The sequence below is a fragment of the Sylvia atricapilla genome, chromosome 2 (genome assembly GCF_009819655.1).
Source record: "Sylvia atricapilla isolate bSylAtr1 chromosome 2, bSylAtr1.pri, whole genome shotgun sequence".
NCBI lineage: Eukaryota > Metazoa > Chordata > Aves > Passeriformes > Sylviidae > Sylvia > Sylvia atricapilla.
In genome coordinates, this window is record NC_089141.1 from 82,493,336 (window position 1) to 82,518,950 (window position 25,615).

Consider the following 25,615-nt stretch of genomic DNA (forward strand, 5'->3'; position numbering starts at 1 on the left):
GCAAGTAACACTTGAAAATGTGTTTTAAAAAAACTGTTAATGGATACTTATCATAGTTGCTGTATATTAATGAATTTTTCCTGTAAAAAAATAAATCCTTAGGATATTAAACGGGAGCAAAGCAAATACTCAGCAATTTTAGGTGTCTGCATTCTCGTCTTAAAAGAGAACTCTCCATACACTGGTGAATGTGATGAATGGTCTATCCCAGAGGTTTTTTCCAGACAGATGTTTTCTTTCCAGCCCGTGTGATCGCCCTCGTGTGATCGAGTCTCTGAGAGGTATAGAGGTGGTTGACATTGCTGCTGGGGGAGCACACAGCGCTTGTATCACAGCTGCAGGAGACCTCTTCACGTGGGGAAAGGGACGGTATGGGCGCCTTGGCCATGGAGATAGTGAGGACCAACTAAAACCTAAACTGGTAAGACACCTTTGGAGCACCCAACACTCTCAGTCCAGTTAATACCTTCTCATTTATAGCTTTTTGTATTTCTGCTTACAAAGAATGGAAGGGCAAAACAGCGGCATGTATTTGTAAGAAATGAACAAGCTGCCATGATTGAGGGGAGAAAATTAAACAGGAGCAGCAAAATTTTGCTAGTGGTCACCAAACAGCTTACAAGGAATTTATTTTAGAGATCAAAGGAAAAATCAAAGAAATAAGTGAAGTTTCATGCTGCTTTGAACGATGGGATTGTGCCCCCTGGAATCTGTTTCAAGCAGTGGCAAGGATAGGAAGGATGTGATATGTGAGTCACCAGCCTTTTACTTTGTGATTACAAATCCCATACTTCGTCACTAGGTGGCATCATTTCAAAAGATGTCGACTAAATTCCGATTATGATGCAAGTACTCAAAAATTGTGAACTAGTAAAAGACTATTTGAAAATAACTTTCTTTTTCCCCTTACCGTATTCAGTACATGCCCAGAATGCCTGTAATTTTTTCAACAGAATATAGTCTTTGATAACCTTAGATGTTTTATATTGTTTTCCCTGACATTGAGGTAAAAAATTCAACTAGTTCACCAATTTAAAAAAAAATAAAATCATGTATTTAAAACACATAGTTGGTTTTCATTTTGCTGTTTGAAAAGAGCAAAGCTTTTATTTCCTTGTTCCTGTGCTGTTTCAGACTTCTTGTTTCCAGTCATCACGTCTCCAAGCTGAGTTTGTCATCTTTTGTGAAACTGAATAAGTGGGTCTTTTACAGTGAACAAAAATGGGTGATTTCATTGCAGGTGGAAGCTCTCCAGGGTTACCGTGTGATTGATATAGCCTGTGGCAGTGGAGATGCACAGACACTGTGCCTCACTGATGATGATACAGTCTGGTCCTGGGGTGATGGAGATTATGGAAAACTTGGGAGAGGAGGCAGTGATGGCTGTAAAGTACCAATGAAGGTATTTCTGTGTAATTTCTTCATCTCTTTAGTAACTATGATGTTGGTGGAGAATGCTGGAGACAGATTTGTCAATGTGTGTGAACTTTCATCCATCCTGGAACATCAGGATTCTTCTGGTGGTTGCTAAGAATGAACTTTGTAGGCTACAATAATAAGACTTTAAGCTTTGTGCTGACTGTTAAAGTTGCACTTGAATGTTTTTCTTTGAAAAATATTGCTGGTTTAAATTATATTTCTCATTTTAATTTTGGTTCCCATCAAAACATTAGGTTTTGCCAAGAAGTCTTCATGTTTCCTTGTGGTAATAAATTTACAATAGTCATAATGTCAGTCCAGACAGGGATATCAATTAATTGAAAAGTAATCTTACTCTATATTAAGCGCTTTCTGTGAATGCATGGTTGACTTAGAATTTCTTCACATGTTATGGATGAAATCCACGTAGCTATTAAATTTTAATTTCAGCATTTGTTATGAAGGTGAATGTTGCTTGTGTTTGAGAAATGTCTGTCACTGCATATACCTGTGCGCAGTGGATTTTTGATCCTAAATCCAGAATCACACTTAATTACTTGGGTGCAGGTATCCTCATTCTGTTTCCAAATGTTTCTAGCATGTTGTAACATAATGCAAAGTAGCTTGTTTATGTTTCATCAATCAGTCCATCCCATAGGACTGATTGTAGGATCTTATGCTGCTTTACACAGAATAAATAGGAAGGGTCTGCTGGAAATAGAATTATTTTTATTATGTCAGCAGGATCATATCCATGTTATACAAGCTAAGGATGCTTATGAGTGTTAGGTAGATAAAGCCTTATAATTTCTACTCGGGGCAATTGCAGAGTAACTATGGGCAAAACATACTAGAGTTGATCTTCAACAGTTTGTGAAATCTGAGCTTCTTTTTAGTACTTAAACAGTAAATTCTAGAAAGATGAAAGGAGTGGGATTCTTCTAAATCATCTACATAAAGATTTGAATTTGTAAATATACATACAGACATACAGTAGTGTGTTATATTTTACTTAAGACAGTTCAGTCTACAGGCTCCTTAATTAACTCATTTAATTTTCATTTGGTATTATTTTTCTAGATTGATTCCCTCACAGGTCTTGGAGTGGTTAAAGTAGAATGTGGATCACAATTTTCTGTGGCCCTTACCAAATCTGGAGCTGTGTATACATGGTGAGTATTCTGTATTTGTTATTTCTGCAGTGTTAGGTGCAGAAGTCTTGATTAGTAATAAAATCCCCAACTTTGGGGAACATTTTCTAGTGGCACGAATGAAATATATCCAAGTATTTTGTCTTGGAAACCTAAGCACAGGGTTGTCATTCCAGACACTGCCCACTGCAAGATGCAGAACTTCTAAGGAGGTCAGTAACATTACAAGTATGTAGTGCCATGCAGGGCAGAAGGCAATAGCATAAATCACATTGTCATGTATTATCAAAATTGTGTCTAGTTTCTGGCTGTTGTCTGAGAATTTGACTTCGTTTTCATCTTCCTTACACCATTCCAAATTTTGTAGTTTAAACTGCTAGACTGAAATGTTTAAAAAGACTTAGCAAATGTTTAAAAATACTTAGCAAAATACCTTCCCAACTTCCCTCAGCTACCTTGTTGGTATGACATTTAGGTATCTTTAAATTATATGAAGTTCCAGTCTCTGAGATCAGTAAATACTCTGTTTTTGCAGACAAATGTTTCTAATACTTTACTTGAAAATACTTTAAAAGTTAAAAATAATAATTTCCACCCTCTGGAAAAGTGATAAAAGGAACTACCCAGATCAAGCAGGAATATTGTATTGGATGTGTAAGAATCTGTACTGAGTCAGAATTACATCCATACAAAGCAGTGATGACTCATGTTGAATGTTTGGAGAATATATTGGTATTGGACTTTATAAGTACATTTACAAGTCAAATGTCAGATATAGCCTGTCAATTCATTTTTCCCACAGTTAAAACAGTTTTTAAATGTTGACTTCTCTGTGCAGGGGCAAGGGAGATTATCATCGCTTAGGCCATGGATCTGATGACCATGTTAGAAGACCACGACAAGTGCAGGGACTGCAAGGAAAGAAAGTCATTGCAATTGCTACGGGGTCTTTGCACTGTGTTTGCTGCACTGAAGATGGTATAAAAATCAAATAATTTACCTAGTTCTTAGCACTGAATTTGAAAAAATGGAAACTTTTATCTTTCAGTCAGCTGTTGGCAGGTTGTCCTTGCTAAGAATGCTGGTTCTCTGTGTGCATGGACGTATTTTGTGTTTGCAGATGTTGCATATTTCTTGAGCAGCAAGCATGGCATTGATTTAAAGGGATCACATAAAACTAAATTAATGAAAATAAATAAATTCAAGTTGCATAAGCACTGACAATCAAAGAAAAATATAGAGCTCTAAAGGTAATTACAGAATGGTCAAGCAGTAGCATTGAATAGACTTGGCATTTTTTTTGTTATTGTTGTTGGGTTGTCTTTTGTTTGTTTGTTTTTTACCGGGTCTTATGAGTTTCTTGAAGTATTTAACTTGCTAAATGAAGCACTGCACAAGCAATATTGCTTCTTACATAGCAGGCTGAGACAGTGAATGTTCCTTGTAGCAGATTCACTCCCACAATTAGCAAGTCTGCACAAATGAGTGTTTTATAGATGCTAGTGAAATATAGATGCCAAAAATGAATGTGAGTAATGAATATAGTTGCAGCAAATGAATGCTCAGGATTGAGGTTGTTACTTCAAAAATATTCCCCAATTATCTTGCAACAGCAAGTACCTATTTTATTATCTTGTCTAGTAATACAGCTTATTATAGCATTTTTGTCTTATACAAAATATTTAGACTTTTGAATTTTTTTTTTCATACTGGCTTTGCTTTTGCTATGAAACCATCAAATACAGGCTTTCCTGATGTTCTGTTACAGAGTATGGTGCTCTACCATCTGTTGTTCTGGAGCAGAAACTTTCAGTTATACAAACTATGAGGAAAGAAATGCTTCTTGTGCTAGCTGCTCTATAGAGACTGTGGACCTGACTGTGTCAGTCAGGATTTATCTGCTCTAGGCAGTGGATTTCAGGATGGCCATCAGTCACAGAAAGCTTGTTTACAGCCCAAGGCCTTATCTGGTTAAATAATTGATAATTTTATAAAACAGTTGTATATTAGCCTGAGGATAATAACTTCTTTTTATTGGTTTAGGGGAAGTGTACACATGGGGAGATAATGATGAGGGGCAGCTTGGAGATGGAACAACTAATGCCATCCAACGACCACGCCTGGTTGCAGCGCTTCAGGGTAAAAAGATCAACAGAGTAGCCTGTGGCTCAGCACACACTTTAGCTTGGTCAACCAGTAAACCTGCTAATGCTGGCAAGCTGCCTACACAGGTAATGTTTTTGGCTTATTGAATTCAGATTTAAAACATACTTAGTGTGCTTATTGCTGACCTTTCAGTAGATGTATTTCCTTTCCAAATCCCTGCATAAGCTCAGTGTGCTTTGGTTTGACTTCAAGTTTGAGCCAGTTACTTTGTTTTACTTCAGTTCTTCTGAAGGATTCCATTTTTCTGAGCTAAAAAAGCCTCTTCATTCAATTTTCAATCCAAATGTGGAACAGTAGCTCACTTTGAAAATAGGCAGGAATTTAATTCTGTCTGGCAGCTATGAAAATGCTATGCCTTCCAAAGGAGTTTTTAGTTGCTTGCTTTATACTGAGAAGACTTGTTTTTTGAATATTCTGTATTTCAGTTATGCCTGAAAGTAGTGATGACAGGATGTAAAATGTATTTGTTTATGGATAAATTGTAAAATATGAAACAGCACTTGTATTCTATCCATCACATAATACTTGGTTCAGTTTTGTTGGATACTATTAGTATCTTTTATAAACAACTGAACTCCATGTATGAAGTTTTGACAGTGTGAATAAGCAAGTATCTGAATTTCTAATACAAGTTCACCTACATATCTAAAGATTCTTGTTCTGTTGAATACAATAAAGTGTATAATAATTCTAATTTACATTTGGATATCATTGCCTTATCATAGGTTCCTATGGAGTACAATCATCTGCAGGAAATTCCCATCATTTCATTAAGAAACAGGCTTCTGCTCCTGCATCACATTTCAGAACTCTTCTGTCCTTGCATTCCAATGTTTGATCTTGAAGGAAGACTTGATGAAACTGGCCAAGGACCCTCAGTTGGGTTTGACACACTACGGGGAATACTGATATCACAGGGAAAGGTATTTTATCAAAATGTTTCTAAGGGAGAGATTTGTAACCATAACAGAGAAGTGCTGTTTAAGTTGTTTCTGAAGAAAAAAGAGCTGTATATCTCCATTTGTCCTGTAAGTTGTGTATCAGATACTTCCAATCTGATGATGCAGACTTCTTTCTTTTGTTCTTTCTACAGTGTTTTCCTCAGTTCTTCATCATGGTGCTTTTGTGTGTTGATCTTGAAAAAAAGATTTACACTGTATATCTTCAGTTTGTAGTATAGCTGAATTCTTCTACAGTATTAAGTGGATGATATCCTGAAAAAAATGCAGGATAGCTGCAATTCATACCTGTTTGCATTTCAGTTATCAAGGTCAGGTGATATACTAGTTAATGCAAAGCTCTGTGCAGGTACAAACTTGTTTTAGACTGAGCTCAAAGTGAAAATAGAATACCTAGGAGTTCAATCTCAAGTAGGGGGTTTTTGTCCTTAAGTCAAGTCAGTCATGGTAAAATGTAGATAACTGCAATGCTTCAAAGCTGCAACACTTATTCAAAACTTCAGGTCTGATAAGCCATAAAGACATGATTTGCCTTCAGTATAATCATCAGTTTGGGGTCTGATTTTTCTCACTGTCACAGTAATTTGTCTAACTGAAAAAGAAAACATTATACAAACAGACAGAATCTGCTGGGAGATAACCAGTTCTCTTTTCATAGATAAGTTTCCCCCTGCAGTGCTGTTCTGTGTCCTTAAATAAGACACATGGTCTGTAACTAGACTTAGTATCTGTGGTCTCAGAGTCTCTTTCTCTAGACTCCAGTAAAATTGTATAGTAGAACAACCAAGCTGTGAACATACTTCACAGACTAAGGGAAGTCATCAAAAACCTAAACTAGAAAGGAAATCCTTGCTGTTCCATCCGTGAGACTTATTTGTTAATGCTAATAATTCTGAGTCCTTACATATGTAATGTTACATATAAGAATGTGTGTGCTGAAGGCACATTCAACCTAATCTACTTGAGTCTGCAGAATAGTAACAGAAAGGCTTCAGACATAAGATAAAATGGGATATCAGGCTTAAATACATCAGAAGCATTCAGGAGACATCAGAGGTTGTGATGCCATATTTATATCTAGGCATTTAAGTCAAGCTTACCTTCAGAGATTCTAAAGACTTCAAAATCTTCTTAATCTTGTTTGACTGTAAAATTATATCCAAATATTTAGTGAGGGAACCTCAGATACTTGAATTTGCTTTTTTAAAAAATTATTTGTTGTTTATTTATTGCTTTCCATAGCAATATGATCTTATCTCTGGCTTTTTTGATTGTCATTCTCTGATGTTAATTATTCTCCATATACTTATATTTTTCTGGTATAAACTAATTTATACTTGTACTTGGCAGTACATTGGTTGGTTAATAATTGTATCTGGATGCAGTGCAACCTTTCAAGCCATGTTTCTAAGTGATACAGATGGGCTTACTTCTTTATTTTTTTTAGTATCCCCACTGTTTCAGACATGAAACATCTTAGCATGAATAACACGATCACTGACTTGCATCTTGCACCTTCATATTCATATTTCCTGGGTTGAACTATGTGTTTATCTAGAAAATGTGTGCAGGGTTCTTACTTGATTTCAATTTTTCCATTATCTGTTTGGGTGTTTTTTTAGGAGGCAGCTTTCAGAAAAGTCGTGCAAGCTACTATGGTGAGAGATCGTCAGCATGGGCCGGTGGTGGAGCTCAACAGGATACAGGTATCTTCAGCTGAAGTTCTGATTCACTCTCTGTAGCATTAGAGCGCAGTGCTACATTGGTCAAAACTATGTTTTGGCTGTTTGGTATCTGAATGCTAAAGAGTTGAATTTTTATCAGAGAATCAAACAATAAAGAAGAATAACTGCAGTTTTAGGGCTGTTTATATTCTTTTCAATATGCTTTTATCCATATCCTTTTTGTTTGGGGAGACAGTGACACTCATTAAAATGTTAAGTGAATGATTTAGACTCTTAAGGAGCAAAGTATGTCCTTGATAAAGGACTACCTTTTCAGAACTCACTACATTAGATCTAAGAGAGTAGTGATTTCTGATGCTTTTCTTACCTTTCCAAATGCTCAGTTAATGAATGAAGGGTAAAAAAAAGAAAAAAAAATGAAGGGTAAGAAAAAAAGAAAAAGCAAGGAAATAAGCTCTTGAATATAATTAAAATTCAGGATGATAAACTCTTGTCCTTTGTTGGTCATCACATGTAGTCATATTGATTGCAGAAATCTTTGATACAAAAAGGCTTTTTTCTTTATCATTGATGTTAGAAAATGTAATGTTGTGCCTTAGGCCAGATATGCCTTTTTTCCATAGATATTTCTGTTACACAGAATAGTAAAACACTGTTTTCATTTAAATGGACTGCAGCCTGATCTTAGATTCCTTATGCATTTCTTTCCTGTTGTGGTGGGTTCCTTTTTTTTTTTTTTTTTTTTTTTTTTTTCCTTGATATTGCAAAACCATTACCATTTGTGAAGTTAGAGTGGAGAAATTGTGAAAATTTAGACTTGTTATTTTCTGTTAGTGAACAGAAATGCATTCTGTTTTGAATGGACCACATTTCTACTTCTTTGCAATTTTCTGTGGACATTTAAAATTCCTTGTGCTAATGTTCTGTGGCTGTGTAGTTCTAGTTTATTAGAATCATAGAATTGCAATGTTTTTACTTATTGAGTCCAACTGTGTTATCTGGGGAGCTGAAGAGAGTACCTGAGATTGTTAAATTACTTCTCAAGTGTGTGAATTCAGAAAGTCCAATAAATATTGCTGCTATTTTAAGGTGGAAACTGGTGATGAGTAGGTTTTGGGATAGTTTCCTAGTGTCCTCCTTTATTAATTGAGATAGGCTTTCTCTTGTATTTCTCTGGTATTTGTTACTTAAATCTGTCCTGAACCCTAGAAAAGAATTGGCAGCTCCCCTTCTTCGTAGCTTCTGGGGAAAATAAAATACTGCTGTAACTAACTCTGTCAGTTTAGCCAAGTGAATACTGAAAAAGGTCGTGTTCATAATGTGGCCTGATTACACAGTACCAGCTATGCCTTACCAGTATCATGAGTTAGCTTTTGCTCAGAAAGAAAATGTGGATTCTGAAATTGTTTAATCCTTTATAATACTTAATTGAAGATTCAAGGCTGGTTTATGTAGTCTCAAAAAAGTTAAATGTCACTGTTAATAAATTTCATCTTATTTGCAGTTGTAAGTTTAAGTGCAGCTGGACTTTAAGACCCCTTGGCTTTCAGAAGACTCCTCTTGCAGTTGATAGATTATATGGTGTAGTCAGTTCACTTCATCTTCCTTGGTATAAAAAAACCAGATGAGTTTTTAAACTTGTTTTCCAGGTATTGACTTGTCTTTTGCAATATTTCTTCAGCCAGCTTTCCTGTTTTTTTAGTGGTTTTTTTGGAAGCACTAGAACTGAACATAACAGTAGTGTAAACCCAAGCGAAGGAACACTCCCTTATCCTGGGGTCTGGTGTCACAGGGACCAGATTCCTTCAGAGTAGATCACATTCACCTTATGTACTTCTTGGCCCTGGGTCTTTTCTGTGGGGAACCTTGTAATGGTGAGACATGGTAGTTTTCTGTAGTTTTCCTGCTCAGGGTATGTGAAAAACAGTGTGATGGCTGTACTGTAACTCAACTAAGTGCTAGCCTGGTGTTTCGATAGCAGAAAATGGACTGTAGATATTTTAGGCTTTGAGCTGTAGCATGGAGGCAAGCTTGGATGCACAGAAAGAATAGGAGATGCTGTTGGAGGACTGCATAGGGCAGAAGAACCCAAATTTCATACAGGCTTATCCATACTACTTTTTGGGAATAGTCCTTAAGTAAAATGTTCCAAAACAGCACCTGGGCCCTGTTCTGGAAAGTCATAATACATTAAAAACTAAGCCAGAAGTGAACTAACAATTGAATGACTAGACAGAGTTCCAGTGCTCAGGTTTACTTACTGACCCTCTTACTTGCAGATCAGATTTTCACAGTGTTTAAGTTGTGGTGTAGTTCATGCAATGTCAAATGGACAGTGTGTTTGCCCTATAAGCAGATACTTTCATAATCCTGTTAAAACATCTTTGCACAGCAGTTGAAAGGAATTTCTTGCTTTTCAAAAGGAAGCGAATTTCAGTCATTAAGGAGAGTGTCTACTTTCATGAATGTAATATGGCAAAGTATCTCCTGGTTTAATGTTCTTTACTCTCAAGGGAGGAATGTGATGTGTGGATATGTGAAGTACCACTTTAAGAGTAGTTCTGTCCTCTTTACAAAGACCCCTTATGAAATGTGGGTTATAGGAATCTCACTAACATGATGAGGAAAAATGATCTGATCTTCAAGTAGGCACGGTATATCAATGAATTAATGGTTTGTTCTTTTTGAGTGTCATTTCAAATTAAATAACATCTCTCCTTCCTGGTTATTGTCTTTTCCTTTATCAAATGTACTTTTAAAGAATACTCATTGCATGATATCCTTCATTTTCCTATGCTGATCAGGTTCTGCTCTTCATCTTTTTATACTCTTATTTATTCTTTAGCATTTAAGTTTGAGCATAGAAAACTGAAACTCAGGGTACAAGTGAGAACTGTATCTGTGCTTTTATAATTATTACAGTGATACTTCTCTACCTCTTCTGGTGATTTTGTGACCTGTCTTTGAATTGTGTTTGTTTTCTTCATAGATCTGTCTTAACTGTATATATTTCCCTTTCTTAGCTGATTCCAACTTAAAAGTTGTCATCTTTTTGTAAACCTTTTTTGTTAGTGTCTGAGTGTTTGATGTGCTAGATTTCTCCCAGCTTCTGGAAGAGAATTCTTCTGGGTTGAAGAGAGTCTCATAGGATGGCCAGTATTTTTCAAGCTGCTTAAGACTAACAGAAATTTTCTGAATTTAAAACTTCTTGGGCATACAAATTTCTCAGAAATCCACTGAATTAAAATGAGCTTGTGTTGATAGAGAGAATCTTACACATGAGGGGATCTGGGTGTCTCAGCCTTTGACTAAAATCTGAAAGATCTGGTGGTTGTTTTATCCAGAGCCATCAGAAATATGCAGCATGAGAACAACTGGGTTTTGAGATGCACTGTAGCTTGTAGTGTGACTGAATGTAGTGGGATAAGTTTCAGCTATTTCTGAATGAACAGTCTCATGGATGTTGGTGATTTTTGTGCATCTCTGAGTCCATTTGGACTCAGCACAGATTGAGAAGATAAATTGCAGAACACCAAGCGGGGAAAAAAAATGCTTTGTGTTTCTTCAGCTTTCTGTTCACTTTCCATTTCCTTCTTCTTTACTGGTGAAATACTTTTTGTATTCTTACTTCTCTTGCAGCAAAATCCATGGAAATTTATTGCATGCCTTAAGATTGCATGCCAATAATAAGGAACTCCATTAAATACTAAGATACACTTTTTCTGTTGGTGCCTGATTACCTGTGTATTTATATATATGTATTTTGATAGTATTTACTAGTTTTTAGAGGCTCCTAGTAAGTATCATAGATGCATGTTTAGTCATTACTATTAATGAATATAAGAATAACACATATTCTGTTTTCTGGCCAACAGCATCGTCTCTAATCTGTCTCATGTGTGAAAAACTTAATCAGATTTGTCAATTGAATCTATGAGTAGAGATAGGATGAATTAACTAAATGAACTGAAATCAGAAAACTGCATTAACCAAGTCATCAGCTGCTTCTTTAGAAACAAGAGAAGAAGTCTTTATCATCAGACTTTGTCTTTGCTATCCCTCTGTCTTTCACCTTTCCTTTAAAGATGAACCAATATGGTGCTGATTAGTGACAGATGAACAAAGAATGCTGGGAAATTAAAGATAAGGTTTTCGTGGTTTGGGGACTGAAAATTCCTTATTTATCTGCACAGTGATGCCAGTTGAAATAAGTTCTCACAATGACTTTTATAATGTGCTCAATAGGTAAAACGCTCCAGGAGTAAAGGAGGACTGGCTGGACCTGATGGTACAAAGTCAGTGTTTGGACAGATGTGTGCTAAAATGAGTTCCTTTAGCCCTGATAGCCTTCTGCTTCCTCATCGTGTTTGGAAAGTCAAGTTTGTTGGTAAGAAAATTCTCAACACTCTACCCCTTCCTACTTTGCACTTAACTTTGCAGTTTTGTTGAGATTTACTCTTTTGGAGAACTTGAAAGAAAGAAGAAAGGGATCCAGAAAAACAATGTATGTATGTGGGCAGAGGAAGGTGCTTAAAATGTTGGGAAGTAAGAATCCTTTCAAAATTATTCTATAAAACCTCTCAAGATTAATGGAAGCATGTCGGTGATTTTCTTCAGGTTCTGGAGCAGCTCTTCTGCTTACAACAAATGTTCTGCAAAACCTAAACCTAATTTTTCAGCTGTCTGAATTTGCAAATAATCCTGGCTAGCTAGTTTTACTGGTAGGGTTGTTTTTGCAATTCACCTATGACTCTGTGTTTTTAATGAAAAATATCTTAGATTGAAGAGCCATTCTGTCTATTGTATATGGGCTAAATGAAACATACCTACTTTAAAATGTCACTCATGAAAAGCAACACTATTCCTTTTCTATTTCTGTTGTATTTTATTGTGATTATCATACAGCACAAAATATATTTTGCACTTTGTTAAAATACTGTTTTTGACATTGTGATATGTCATATAATCCAAATAATATGTTCTACAGTGAACTGGAAGTGTCAAAATACAGAGCCAGACTTCTAGGGTTTTGCTGTGAAGGGATACAACACTGCAGCTTTTAGTAGATTTTTGTTTACTCAATTATCCCCAGAGAGGAAATATAGTTTGTTTCAATACTTCAGTTATTTTTGAAAGAATATTTAATTCTGAGCCTTTTTTGTTCTCCAAGGTGAATCTGTGGATGATTGTGGTGGAGGCTATAGTGAATCAATAGCAGAAATGTGTGAAGAACTTCAGAATGGGCTGACCCCTCTGTTAATTGTGACACCAAATGGAAGAGATGAGTCTGGAGCAAACAGAGATTGTTTCCTGTTAAATCCTGCTGCTAAGTCACTCCTGCATATGAACATGTTTCGCTTTCTTGGTAATTTCTTAGTAACTTTGTGACAGTCTGTGTGCTTTATGTGTAGTCAGAATATTGGGAATTCTAACAAAACCGATCAACAATGTTTAAACTTACAGGTGTACTTTTGGGCATTGCTATCCGGACTGGCAGCCCTCTGAGCCTCAACCTGGCTGAGCCAGTGTGGAAACAACTTGCAGGAATGAACCTAACAATTGCTGATCTCAGTGAGGTGAGAAGGAAGTTCCTGGGTAGGATATAACTTAGAGAAGACAAGCAGACTCTAGCATAAACAAGTGATTGGTCTCCCTTGTTTTTATGTGCTTATATTTTGACTGGCCTTTTATGTTTTGAACCACTATACAAAGCTGATTTTTACAGACTGTTAAAACTGTAAATTTAAGTTGTTCAAACATAGTTAAAAACTCCATTTGAATTCTAGAGCATTCTCTCATCTTCTCATGGGTTTGACTAGGCATCTTTGTGGTTCAATTCCTACATCCCAGTAGACCTTTTGGTAGCTGTCACTGTCTGTTGTACCAAGTTGTGATAACTGATTTGAGGGCATGTACCTGCACTTTTCGAAGTAAAAGAAAGTAAGTTCAAATTGTTACTGTTTGTGCTCACATACTGAATGTCACAAGCTTTCAATTTCTGTTTACTGAGCTCAGTAAATGTGGAATAATACTTAGGTCATCATTATGAAGAAAAGTTCCTTGTCGAATATTTCATGTAGAAATGTACTTCCTATAAAAGCACTGGATCATTTACTTGTCAGTGAGGGGATTCCTTTTGTACCAAACCCAGTGCTGGTAGGGATGATGATGCTTTTAAGCTTTAAATCCATTTTCTTATATGATACATTTTCTTGGCAAATGCCCTTCAAAAGGATTGAAATCTCGAATACATGCACTCTCCCACATCCAACATAATGGAATTTTATGTAAAGTACTAAGCCAATTTTTTGCTTTGAATTTAAGTGAGATAAATTGTGGTCAGACATTGGTCAAAGCTTTTGGTGGGTGACACATTATGCACTGCTTTTGGTGTGCAAGAGATGCTGTTGTATAGTGCTTATAGTGCTAGTAAACTGACTTTAACATGGGTTTCTTATTTTCAAAGGTTGATAAAGATTTTATTCCTGGACTTATGTACATTCGAGACAATGAAGCTACTTCAGAAGAATTTGAAGCTATGAGCCTCCCTTTCACTGTACCTAATGCAAGTGGTCAAGATATTCAGTTGAGTTCCAAGTACACCCATATTACACTGGATAACAGAGCGGAATATGTGAGGCTGGCAATAAACTACAGGTTTGTTGAATAAATCATTGAAGTTACTGATATGAATATGTATTTTGTTTTTAAAAATATAAACCATCTTTTAAACAATATGCTATTCAGCCTGTTATATACAAGTATTTTAATATTTTCATGTGACTATAGTGTTGATTTTCTGAATTCACTTATTGTATACGAGGAGAAAAATCTCAAACTTAATTTTTAGGAAGCAAAATAAACAAGCAGGTGTGCCTCTAGATTTGTCCTGACTAAGTAGTTTTGGCGGGCAGTTTTACAGGTGGATAAATGTCCCATGCATTTAATTCTTCCTGTAGGCTTGTTCAGTAAGCTCTTTGTAGAAGAGAGCTTAAATCTAGTAGTGTTGCACTCATACCTTTTCATATCATCAACTGCACGGCAGTATCAGCTGAAGTCTTACTCCAGGTTGGAATGTGCAAACCAAAATGTTCATTCCTTGGGTAGGACACTGATGCACACCCATGGTTGCCACAAGCTGAACACTGCAGAGAAATCAGTGGAAATAATTGCTTGGTGTTTGAGAAGACTGCCTTTGGTTGCTTATGTGGCCAGGTAGCTAATCTAGATAAGTGCATCTCGGAAACAGTCATAAGCATCTTGTATCTGAAGCAGTGGGCCTAGTGCCTACTGAAATATGTAAATTTTGATAATTTGGATAAGAAACTGGTTCAGGCTTGTTTTATTCAATTCACCATATTCCTCTTCTTTAGAGAGTGCTTAAGCAAGACTGTATCATGACAGTCTTATATACTTGCTTATTAATTCATAGTTAAAGTGTTTGCCAGCAATTACAAATTACAGCATTAGTTTTTCTGTTTTTTTCCCCACTGTAAGTGGTTATGAACCAAACTTAGACCTATTTCTGATGGTAAAGAGAGAGGTCTCATTTGGAGCTATAATCCTTTGAGGAAATGTCTTTGCTCTTGCCAGTTCTGACTGTCCTCAGAGGACATGAGCATTTCTAAAGCATTTTACAGTTAAAAGGTCTTCTGGAGAAACATTTAAAAGTTAAGTATCGAGTTTTTTAACTATATGAAGCCCTTGAGAGGGAAAACTAGCACCTGAATAGAATCCATGAGAAAAAGTAGATGCAAAAGACCAAACTTTTCCCAACATCTTTGTTTATTTTGTGATAACTAGCTTGAGGACAGCCCTTGTAAGAGACATGTCTTTGCTCTGGAGGGCTCTGTAAAACATCTCAGAAATTATTTGACAGGGAAAAAATTAAGCCAAACACACATCATGTATGGCATCAAAAGCAGCAAAATGTTACTTATCTGAGCCTGTCTTGAAATAAAAAAAACTACTGTCCGCTCAGACATCCTATTTTAGTTCAGACCTTTTTTTTTTTGTTAGAGTTTCAAGATACAGTCACTCTTTTTCCAAGAGTATATTGCTTGCAAATGGGGTATTGGTCTGTTTTTGCCAGGCATAGCATATGAATGAAACTGGAAATAAAATATCTAAAAGATTGGGAGGTACCTCCTCCATATTGAGCTTGCTGTGCAATAGGAATTAACGTAGAAAATCAAGTATCTTGTAATAAATGTTTGTTAACGTTCTTTGGTACGTAGTTGAACATTTGAGGAGAATGGCTGAAGTTGCTTTGATAACACAGTAATTGCTATAAATAATTGCTAGAAATGACATTCACAGAAACTCTGAAAATGTTTCTTTACAGGCTTCATGAATTTGATGAACAGGTTGCAGCAGTTCGTGAGGGGATGGCCCGTGTTGTTCCAGTTCCTCTTCTTTCACTCTTTACAGGATATGAACTGGAAACGATGGTATCCATTTCTGCTTTGTTACTTCTGTCAGACTAACTTGGAGTGAGATTATTCACTCATTTGTTTGAATGCAAACCCCACATTAAATGCTGTTTACAATGATTGCTGTGTGGTTGAAAACATTGGTTCAAGGAAAGACCAGAAAATTTTATTTAAAAGTTTAATTGCCCTCTTGGTGTTAGTAAAATTGTTTTGACACAGCTGACCAGTGTTGTAATGAATTATTTCCAGAAGAAAGAAACAGGCAAAACCAAGAACCACATGCCAGTGATCTCATGCCAGCGATCTATAAAGTAAATTGGAGATAGTTGTCCTAAATTCAGGAGTATGAAAGAAGTTCATTACTGTCACCTGATGGGAAGATGTATTACTGTACCAGGAGACTGTGTGGCATTTCAAAGATCTGATAGCTCAGTTTGTCAGTGTAAAAGCTGAGTAAATGTTTTAAAGGAAGGGAGGGGACAAATCACATGTAATTGATTTGATTGGACTCGTGTAGCCTATCACTGTATTTTATTTTTCAGGTATGTGGAAGCCCAGATATTCCACTTCATCTCCTGAAATCTGTAGCAACTTACAAAGGCATTGAACCAACTGCTTCCTTGATACAGTGGTTCTGGGAAGTGATGGAGTCCTTCTCCAACACAGAGCGATCTCTCTTCCTGCGTTTTGTGTGGGGCAGAACAAGGCTGCCCAGGACTATTGCAGACTTTAGGGGGAGGGACTTTGTTATTCAGGTAAGGTGTGTGGGATGGCGAAAGGGGGGCATCTTAAAAAGCTGGTAGTGGAGAAGTAGCAGTGTGACGTAACAAAAGCCTGATTTCATTAAACTGTTCTGCAGCTTTACATTGTAGATCAACAGTGCAACAGCTGAATAATGTCTGTGACAGTTATATGATGTATAGAACTGTTCTTCTCTCTTGACTTGGACAAGTGGATGTTAATTTCTCAGCCATTTGTTTCTGTGAATTTTGATAGTTTTCCACTGTCAGGCAACTTTTTGCCATTTATTTACCATTTAATTCAGTTAAGCTAATAATTTCAGCAATTAAAACCAAGCTTCAAATCATCTTTTGATATCTTCTGAAGTAACAGCATCTTTTTTTAGATTGCTACCTACCACGTATTCATAATCAAAGCAGCTTATACATGTCTGTTTTTATTTATTGATTTAGTGGGGGGAAAATGGATTTGGCCTCTTCATTGTTCTTTTATGAAACTTCAGCATCAGAATCAAAAATGTAACTAGCTGCAAAAAAAAAAAAAAAAAATCCCAGTTATTATTTCAATACCTAGTTGTGTTTTGGACAGTGAATCAAAAATCAGAAAAATATAATGCTGTTTTTTCTTTTATTTGTTAACAGGTGTTGGATAAATACAATCCTCCAGACCACTTTCTTCCTGAGTCATACACATGCTTCTTTCTCCTGAAGCTGCCCAGGTATTCCTGTAAGCAGGTCCTGGAGGAAAAGCTGAAGTATGCCATTCACTTCTGCAAGTCCATAGACACGGACGACTATGCGCGCATAGCACTGACGGGAGAGCCGGCGGCTGATGACAGCAGTGACGAGACTGATAATGAAGATGCAGATTCTTTTGCTTCAGACTCTACGCAGGACTACTTAACAGGCCACTGAAAAGTAATACAAGGAATAGTTGTCAAAAGCACTGAGGCAAAATGCCAAAATGACAATGAAGCCAAGGACAGTTTAGGTTTCAGAATAGAGACTGTATAGCCAGAGGGATGGTAGTCTTCTGAACAGGGGGAAGTGTGTTTGCTACTCACAGTAGGACTTAAGGATTACAGCTTAATCCATCATCTTAAAATAAATGGCACAGTATATGGGCACTTAACATTTATTTTAAGAGCTGAAAATGGCCCCCCATAATGCTGCACTACATTTAGAACCTTTGTGTTTACTGAAGTGTTGTAAATGTTTATATAAATATGGTAGTGCAGCATCCAAAAGGCAGTGAAACCTTTAAATTGTGGGTGCAATAGGTTTTTTTTCATATTAAGTGTTGTGTTCTGTGCATCTTCTTGACTGTATATTGGAAATACTGTGCAACAACGGAATAGTATTATAAATATTTCAATTAACTTTACTAGAAGTTTGTTAAAAGTTTTTGAACATTGAATAAACATTATTCCTTGAAATTCTTCTATAGATAATTAAAAATGGCCAACAGTTTCACCTCCACCCCTGGTTTGTATATTTTAGCTTATGCATTATTTATCTCAAATTTGATACCTTTCTGTGAACAGCATCATAATTCTTATCATGGAAAGTGTACTGTATATAATTGGTGCCATGTAAATGCAAAAGTTATAATTTCCCTCTAAATAAAAGTTCTGCCACATTAAGAACCAGGATGTGTTTTTTCATGGTAATGCAGCTTGGACATGGGATGAACATCGAAACAGCTCTGCTAGGAAACGTTTCTGCAATTTACAGCTTTGGACCAGACTGCTCCACCAATAGTAGGTGCATTGCTGGAGAGATTTTGTGAGCTACAGTAAACTTGAGCAAGTCCAGATAACATGTTAATTGTAGTGATTAGGTAAAACCTTGTTCATGCAGTTGTAGCTAAGGCCACTACTGTCAGTAATGGTGAATTTATTCTTGGATACTTGGGGAAAATTTTTGAGGAAGTGTAAGGGAGAGGTGCCATGAGTACCTGAACACAAGGTGAGGAGTCTGACGACGTTTGTGTAACATCCTATCACTGAGAATTTAATCCCCTTACAAGGCCTGGTCATGACACATTGGCACAGGACACTTAGATCATTATCCACTCCTGACCACACAGTTTATGTGCTAATTTTTCAAAATAGGAGAATAGGATTAATGTTGCCAAAGCAGTAATATTTTACTTTGAAATCTATTAGTATGTGGTGCCACACCATTGCTTCTGTAATTATTAGGATAGGTATATGTGAGTATTCAACATTTTACAATTTAACATTTTACAATTATGAGTGGATTAATTCATTTTTAGTGTGTGCATTTGACTTCTGTTCCAACTAGATGAAATACTAACTATGATCATGAACCAAGTTTTCCTGAGACAAATTTGAGACAAATTTGGTATTTCAGTATAATGGTGAAACTAATGGTAGGTAGATGTCACTGGTTTGAAATACATTACCTTTAGAGTCCTCTGTTTAGTGCTAGAGATCTCTTGCAATAAATGCCCCTTTCCTAATCTTCTGTCTCATTGGAGGTTCCAAAGTCAGGCCCATGCTTGGTTATCCAAGTTTTCTCTGTCTGCTGGTGAAAAACGCTGTGTCTTTTTGAGTCTTTAAGCTGCAAAACTCAAAAACCTTTAAGAAACCTTTTTTATCTTTGCTGCTGGCTTGAATTTCTCCTGAGGGTAAGGATTGAAAAAGTAGTATAGCTCATGTGGTCGTCTGCTGCCCTTCGTCATGCTAACACCGGAGCCCTGTAGGCATCCAACTCCATCAAAGAGATTCTGTAGTCAGCTTTTCAGGAGAGGGGATGAGTGAGTCATGCCCAAATCTCAGTACAAGGTCTTGGACCAAGTCCAATTGCCATTCTTGAATTTCAAGCCCCATTTCAGAAGCATATGGACTACTGTAACACGGAGTTTATAACTTGCTTATTGTAAAGAAAAACGATGTCAGCGTTTTCTATCCAAGAAAAGCAAAAAGGAATTATGCTTAATGTAAGCAATCTATATGCATTGTTGCATTGAACATTGCATTGTTGCACACAGTTGCATTGAACTGTAAAAAGTTTTTTTGGCCTCCTTTGCTTTCCCATCCTAACAGAAGAGTGGCAGGCACCTTTTTACAGTGTGATACTTGTCACCTGTGGCCTGATTTAAAGCATTTCATAGATTATCAGGTTTGAAGGGGCCTCAAGGGTCACCTGTTCCAACCTTGATTGGCAAAAGCACAGTTTAGACAAGACGGTTCAGCATTCTGTCCAGCTGAATCTTAAAAGTGTCCATGTTGGGGAATCTGCCACCTCCCTGCTGAGATTATTCTGTGAAAATATTTTCTGTCTAATAGTAATCTCCTCAAGAATAATTTGTACTATTACCCCTTTTCTATGTGATGCCTTGTAAAACAGGAGTCTCTCTTCTTCATAAGCACCCTTTACATTCTGAAACATCTTGATAAGGTCTCCCATAAAGCTTCTTTTCTCAAGGCTAAACAGACCCAGTTCTTACAGCCTTTCCTCACATGGCAGGACTCCCAGTCCTCTGTTCCTCTTGTGGTCCATCTCTGGATCCTCTGCAGCCTGTCCACATCCTTTTTCACAGTAGGGACCAAAGCAGCACAGTATTCCAGGTGTGGCCTCACAAGTGCCAAGTGGGATAAAGACTACTTTTATCAATGCTGGTGGTTCTATCTTGATGTAACCCAGTATCTCGCTGGGTTTCTTTTCTGCAGCAGCACACTGTTTTGACTAGACAATGTGCACCACTTGCTGCAGATCAACCAAGGCAGTGAATGTGTTGTAAAAGGTGAGCAGGTTTGGCAAATGTGATTTGCCCTTCACAAATCCCTGCTTGATTTTCCCAATCATGGGCTTCATCTGACTTGTGATAGCTCCCAATGAGGATTTGCTCCATAATTTTCCCAGAGAGTGAAGTAAGACTGATGGGCCTGTCATTTCCTGGATCATCCTTCAAGACCTTTTAGATGGGGGTCACATTAGCCTCCTTGCTGCCTTCTGGGATATCCCTTCATCTTCACAGTTCTGCAAGGTTGTGGAAAGTGCACCTATAATGATGTCAGCCATCTCTCTTAAACACTCAGGTGGATAATGTCAGGACCCATCAATTTGGAAGGGTTGAACTCCTACAGCAGTTCACAACCAACTCTTTATTCACTGCTAGTGAGTCTATGTTTGCATCAACGTGGATTTTTGTTCTGAAGGCCAGAGGCTCAACGGTGCTGGTAAAGACCAAGGTGAAGAAAGTATTGAGAACTTCTGCCTTTGAAGCACTGCTGTTGACTAATTCACCTTTCCTGCTGCACAGCAAGTCCATGTTTTCCTTCTGTTTTTAGTTTTTACTGGTTGTTTACATACCTGAAGAAACTTCTTTGTGGGTGGTGGTTTTTTTTTTTTTTTTGTTTTTTTTTTTTTTTTTTTTTTTTTTTTTTTTCTTTTTTTTTTTCTATTGTCTGGCCAATTTCAGTTCAAGCTGAGCTTTTATTTTTCTAATTACATCTCTGCAAAGCCTAGCAATGCCCTTGTCATTCTCAGTGGGTATTCAGCCCTTTTTCCTTTAGCCTGTACCCATCCACTGTGATCCTACAGCCATGTGAGTTGTTGTACCATGTTTCTGTTACTCCTGTGACATCATTAATTCCTGACTGGATGCAGATCCCCAACTCCTTGTGTTTGTTCCCCAGGCTGCGTGCACTGATATGCATATACTTGAGGTGGTTAATCCTGAGGAACGTTTGTCTCGAGTCTGGAGCTAGTTGATCTCTAACGTCCCTTCCAACTCAAACCATTCTGTGATTCTATGAGCCAGCAAACTTAAGTGAAAGAGTCACCTTTCCAGAGAACGTGGGGAAAAAGCAACCCCACCAGGCAGGGATGGAGTGAGGAAAAGGAGAGGCAAATTCTCTCTGGCAGCCGACCTCATGACTTTTTTTTTTCAGGGTGAGGTTAAGACAGAACTAGTGGTTCATTCAGTCCTTCGTGATATTAAACAAACCTACCCTGCACTCTGCTACTATTGGAGGTCTCCTGAATGTTTCATATCATGCTACAATTGCAATTACACTGCTCAGCCCAGCAACGAGTGTGCCCTGACAGCAGTGGGATGGCCCACAGGGAAAGCAAAGCATCCACGAACTTTTGATCCTTGCTCACAGTGTGCCGCTGGCAAGGACACAGACGCACATCCCGGCCCTGTTGACTGTGCTTGGATGTACTCTGAAAGGCTCCACGCAGCAGGTCATGGGATGTGGTCAGGAAGGAATGCAGATAACAACAGTACCCTTTCAGCTCTGGGCCCTGAAAGGTGGCATTCAGTGCCTGCCTGGCACTCCTCCCACTCCTGGCTGTAGTTCCTGGCTATGCAGCTGCTCCAGAGGCCAAATGCTGCCCATCTTCACAGGCCAGGGAGGTGCTGGACGTTTAGACCTTGCTTCAGGAGCACCAGGGCGGGATGGCAGTGCCCAGGTGATACAGAAGGTCTACCAAGACCACTGCATTACTCTCTGTATAGGAAGATGCAAATACAAGAGCAAACGCCCTTTTATGCCTGAGCACATATGTCAAAAGAAGCATGAGAGAGTACTTCTTTCACAAGGGGAGATTCCTGTCGAAAAGTCATCCCTTATACTTAGGATTAATTACAACTCAGCTGAGGCAATTACAAAGATAAACCTTTACCTGTGTGGATCTCTCATTCACATAGAGGAACAAATATCCTGAATGGATTCAAATTCTGCATCACACGGCATCTATGCTGGTCTCCACATCTGTTCCAGAGTAAACACATAACCCTTCTCCACTTTCCCACTCTGCACTGGTCTGGAATAGGGCAAGATAAATAATTACTCCAGGACTGTTACCCTGGTGTCCGTGCAGAGGCAAATCTTAATCTTGAATGGGATTATGGAGCCATTATTTTTATGTGTGAGGCAGAGCGGAGAATAATGTTTCTAGCAGAGGTGAAACTAATTTGCTTAAACTGGGAAGTTTTCTGAATTTTTTGTAAAAGGAGTTATTTGACTGCTAAGATTTTTCAGTAAGGTTTAATAGTGGTTAACAAGGCTTTTTCTTCCCTTCAAAGTTACATATTCCTCTACCTTCTTTTTCTAAATATGTGTATAATTAATAGTGATACATTACGATAAATAATGATAAACGCCTATTTTATATATTATTCTTCTAGGAAAGTAATAACTTGATTAAATATTACTTAACATGCCCCAGTCTGTTGTACAAAATCCATTGTCAGTTGTTGAGCAGAATCATCTCTACCATTTTCCAAACTGGTGAGAAGAATTTTTTTCCAGATTCTTTAAAGCAGAAGTGGCTCCCATAAGCTCACCGGTAAGAATATCTCACCATAAATCCTTGTCTCCACGTTGGACTTGGACAGAGGAGAGGTATATTTCACAAGACACTCACTTTCATCCCACTTGACATTACTGATCAAAAAGCTATCCTGAAAGGAAAACAGCTCTGCAACATCACCAGGGATGACCTCCAGGGACCTTGGCCAACTTTGCATTTCTGCAAAAATGTTCATCTCTGTTTGTCTCTGAAGGGTGGATCTGATCACGCAGGGTGCTGAGGACTGCTCAACCCTGGCAATGCAAAGTCCATCTCAGTGGCAGGAAAGCACCATGTCACTTCAAGACATGGACAGCTCACCAGATGAAAGACCTCTGTCATGCCAAAATCACACCCCTACACAGTATAGCCCCTTCTCAGAGCAGACTGTCATTCCCAAGTTGGCTTTTCAGGCTACTGGATGCTTAACCCAGAGCAGATACTTTGCAACCCCTCCCAACCCAGCAGTATCATGGTTATGATGTTTGGAACTGCTGTCTTCATCTGGCAACAGACAAGTTACTGAAAACTCATGAAATGATCACAAGACCAACCATGTCAGTAAATGAGTGCCCAGTAGTTTCAATTCACCTCTTTCCCAAAAGCAGCAGAAGTGAATCCAGGCTCTGATGGGTAGAGGGGCCACTGACTATTCCTCCAAATGCTACTGTCTCAGGGCTGCTTTGAGACCATAAAATCATCTGAATCTCCCAGAAGTGCCACAGAACAGTTGTTTTACCATCTCCTGTGAGGCCTTAGCAGCAACTGTTACCATTCCATAAGGGATGAGAAGGTGATACTGCCTGGCAAGAATGAAGCCTTGGCTGCGTCAAAGAACTGTGTGTAGAGATAATTTTTATCAATGCAGCCTTTGTGATGAAACAGCCTTTCTGTACAACACAGGAACTTTGATCTCCTGACTCCTGGTCCTGTGCCTTAACCACACAGGAAGCTTGAAAATCTCCCATGGCCTTGTCCTCCCCTATACACGGGTATTTTATCCACATTTCAAACTGCCTGAGACCAAGGAAGACCATCTTGGAAACAACTATTAACCCAGTACTAACACCCTGCCGCACACAAGGCAGGATTTTTTTGGGAAATCCAGACTGAGAGGCAAAACCAGGTCTGAAGCCAAAAGGGACTTTATTGCCATTTCTCCTGTCTTCTTTCATCCTTTTATTAAATCTTATAGTAACTCTGGCTCTGCATGACTGCACTCCCTATCCTGTGTGTACACTCAGCCACAAGGACTGAGTGCTGGCCACCACTGTGCTGCGTGTGGGTGTGTGGGAGAGGTGATGCTAGCTGCTGACACAAGTGGAGCCCTGGCATCACCTGCTGGAACAGTTGAGGGTCCTTAACTCCTTTGTTCCAAAGTGAAAAATTCCAAATTCCTACATGGGTAACTCTGGTCGTAAGTACCACAGACTGAAGCCTGGTCAGTGTCTCTGAGGAGGCAGCAGCCCCAGAATCACAGGAAGGAAGGTGTGTGATTTGTACTCCAAAGTTCATTTTTCCCCCAGTTTTATCCAGCCAGTTTCCCCCCAGGCATCCCTGTCCTCTGCAGGAGCACGGAGGAAGAACAACTCACCCAAGGCAGCCCAAATCTCACTATGTATACCCACACAGTTATTTCATGCATTTAATTTCTTCCTCCTGCTATGCACAGCACTTCATAACCCATTGATTTCTGCGCTGCTCAGGTCAGAGAGCCCTTCTGCTGTCAACCTGATTTTGGACAGGAACCCTGTTCTCCAGGATGTTTCTAGGCCAGTGTGATGAAACTGATGAAAAAACATGAGAAGCAGCATAAGCAGGAAGGACATCTGCAGGGTCTTGCTCAAAAAGTCTTTCCAGTTTAGGAGAAACCTTCACATTTTGCTTGTAGCTTTACTGGTAAAATTTTGATGTTACATTTTCTTGCCTTTTTTCTCCTATACATTGCTGCCAAACAACATAACAAAGCTCAGCTGACCACCAAACTACACTGGCACTTTTTGCCTCCACACTGATGAAGTTTTCACAGGGAAACAAGCAGATGTTTACTTCTAGTTTAGACTTTATTTTCTAGAAGTTATGTACTCCAACCTTATTATGGCTTATTGGCAGTAAGAAGTACATGCAAGTGCCAATTAAAACTTAAGTTTCTTTTCACTGACCACTTACAGAAGAGAATCTTAGAGTATTTTACATGATATCCATGTCCTCCAAACAAATCTCTCAAAATGCTTCTGCTGAAAACTTTTTCAGGTATAATGCTAGTGAACTACATGGAAACTCAGTGGAGAGAGCTGATCAAAGAGTCAGGAAACAACTGAGACAATTCTACCCTGTCTTTTTGATACATCATTGCACAGCTGTAGTCATTGGCCATGAGTTGACTAAATGCAAAGAAGATTGGGGCCTTGCAGACATACCAATAGCATTCCAATATCCATTTGAGATGGATACTCAAATCAGCAGAATCTTTTCCAAATATCAGAAGAATCAATTCACAAATAATTTGTGTGTCACATTCACAGTTGTGTTCCTTTGCTGCAGTTTTCTCTTAAGACAAGGACATGACACCATGACAGAATATTTTCTCCACCAATTCCACACCTTTCAATTCCAATTGAGTAAAAGAACTGTGTTGGCATGTTTTAGTTAACGCCACAATTTTTAATAATTGGGAGATTAGCCTTGAAAGGCAACATCTGCAAGAAACTCTACATCTATACATTTTCTTTG

General features: G+C 38.1%; 1 protein-coding gene across 5 annotated transcripts in view; it reads left to right on the forward strand.

Moving 5' to 3' along the window:
- The window catches only part of HERC2 (HECT and RLD domain containing E3 ubiquitin protein ligase 2), a 103,268-nt gene extending 85,070 nt beyond the window's left edge, over positions 1-18,198 (forward strand). For 4 of the 5 annotated variants that reach the window (XM_066313576.1, XM_066313578.1, XM_066313577.1 and 1 more), the window contains exons 80-93: positions 244-421; positions 1,241-1,402; positions 2,500-2,591; positions 3,409-3,548; positions 4,614-4,801; positions 5,462-5,659; positions 7,318-7,401; positions 11,626-11,767; positions 12,551-12,745; positions 12,844-12,956; positions 13,847-14,037; positions 15,725-15,830; positions 16,355-16,567; positions 17,195-18,198. In XM_066313576.1, the coding sequence (XP_066169673.1) occupies positions 244-421; positions 1,241-1,402; positions 2,500-2,591; positions 3,409-3,548; positions 4,614-4,801; positions 5,462-5,659; positions 7,318-7,401; positions 11,626-11,767; positions 12,551-12,745; positions 12,844-12,956; positions 13,847-14,037; positions 15,725-15,830; positions 16,355-16,567; positions 17,195-17,467 (2,275 nt within the window). In that variant the 3' untranslated portion in view covers positions 17,468-18,198. Of the gene's footprint in view, positions 1-243; positions 422-504; positions 750-1,240; positions 1,403-2,499; positions 2,592-3,408; positions 3,549-4,613; positions 4,802-5,461; positions 5,660-7,317; positions 7,402-11,625; positions 11,768-12,550; positions 12,746-12,843; positions 12,957-13,846; positions 14,038-15,724; positions 15,831-16,354; positions 16,568-17,194 lie in introns of those variants that run through there. The other variant, XR_010742975.1, reaches the window with a different exon arrangement.
- The last annotated feature ends 7,417 nt before the right edge of the window (positions 18,199-25,615 follow it).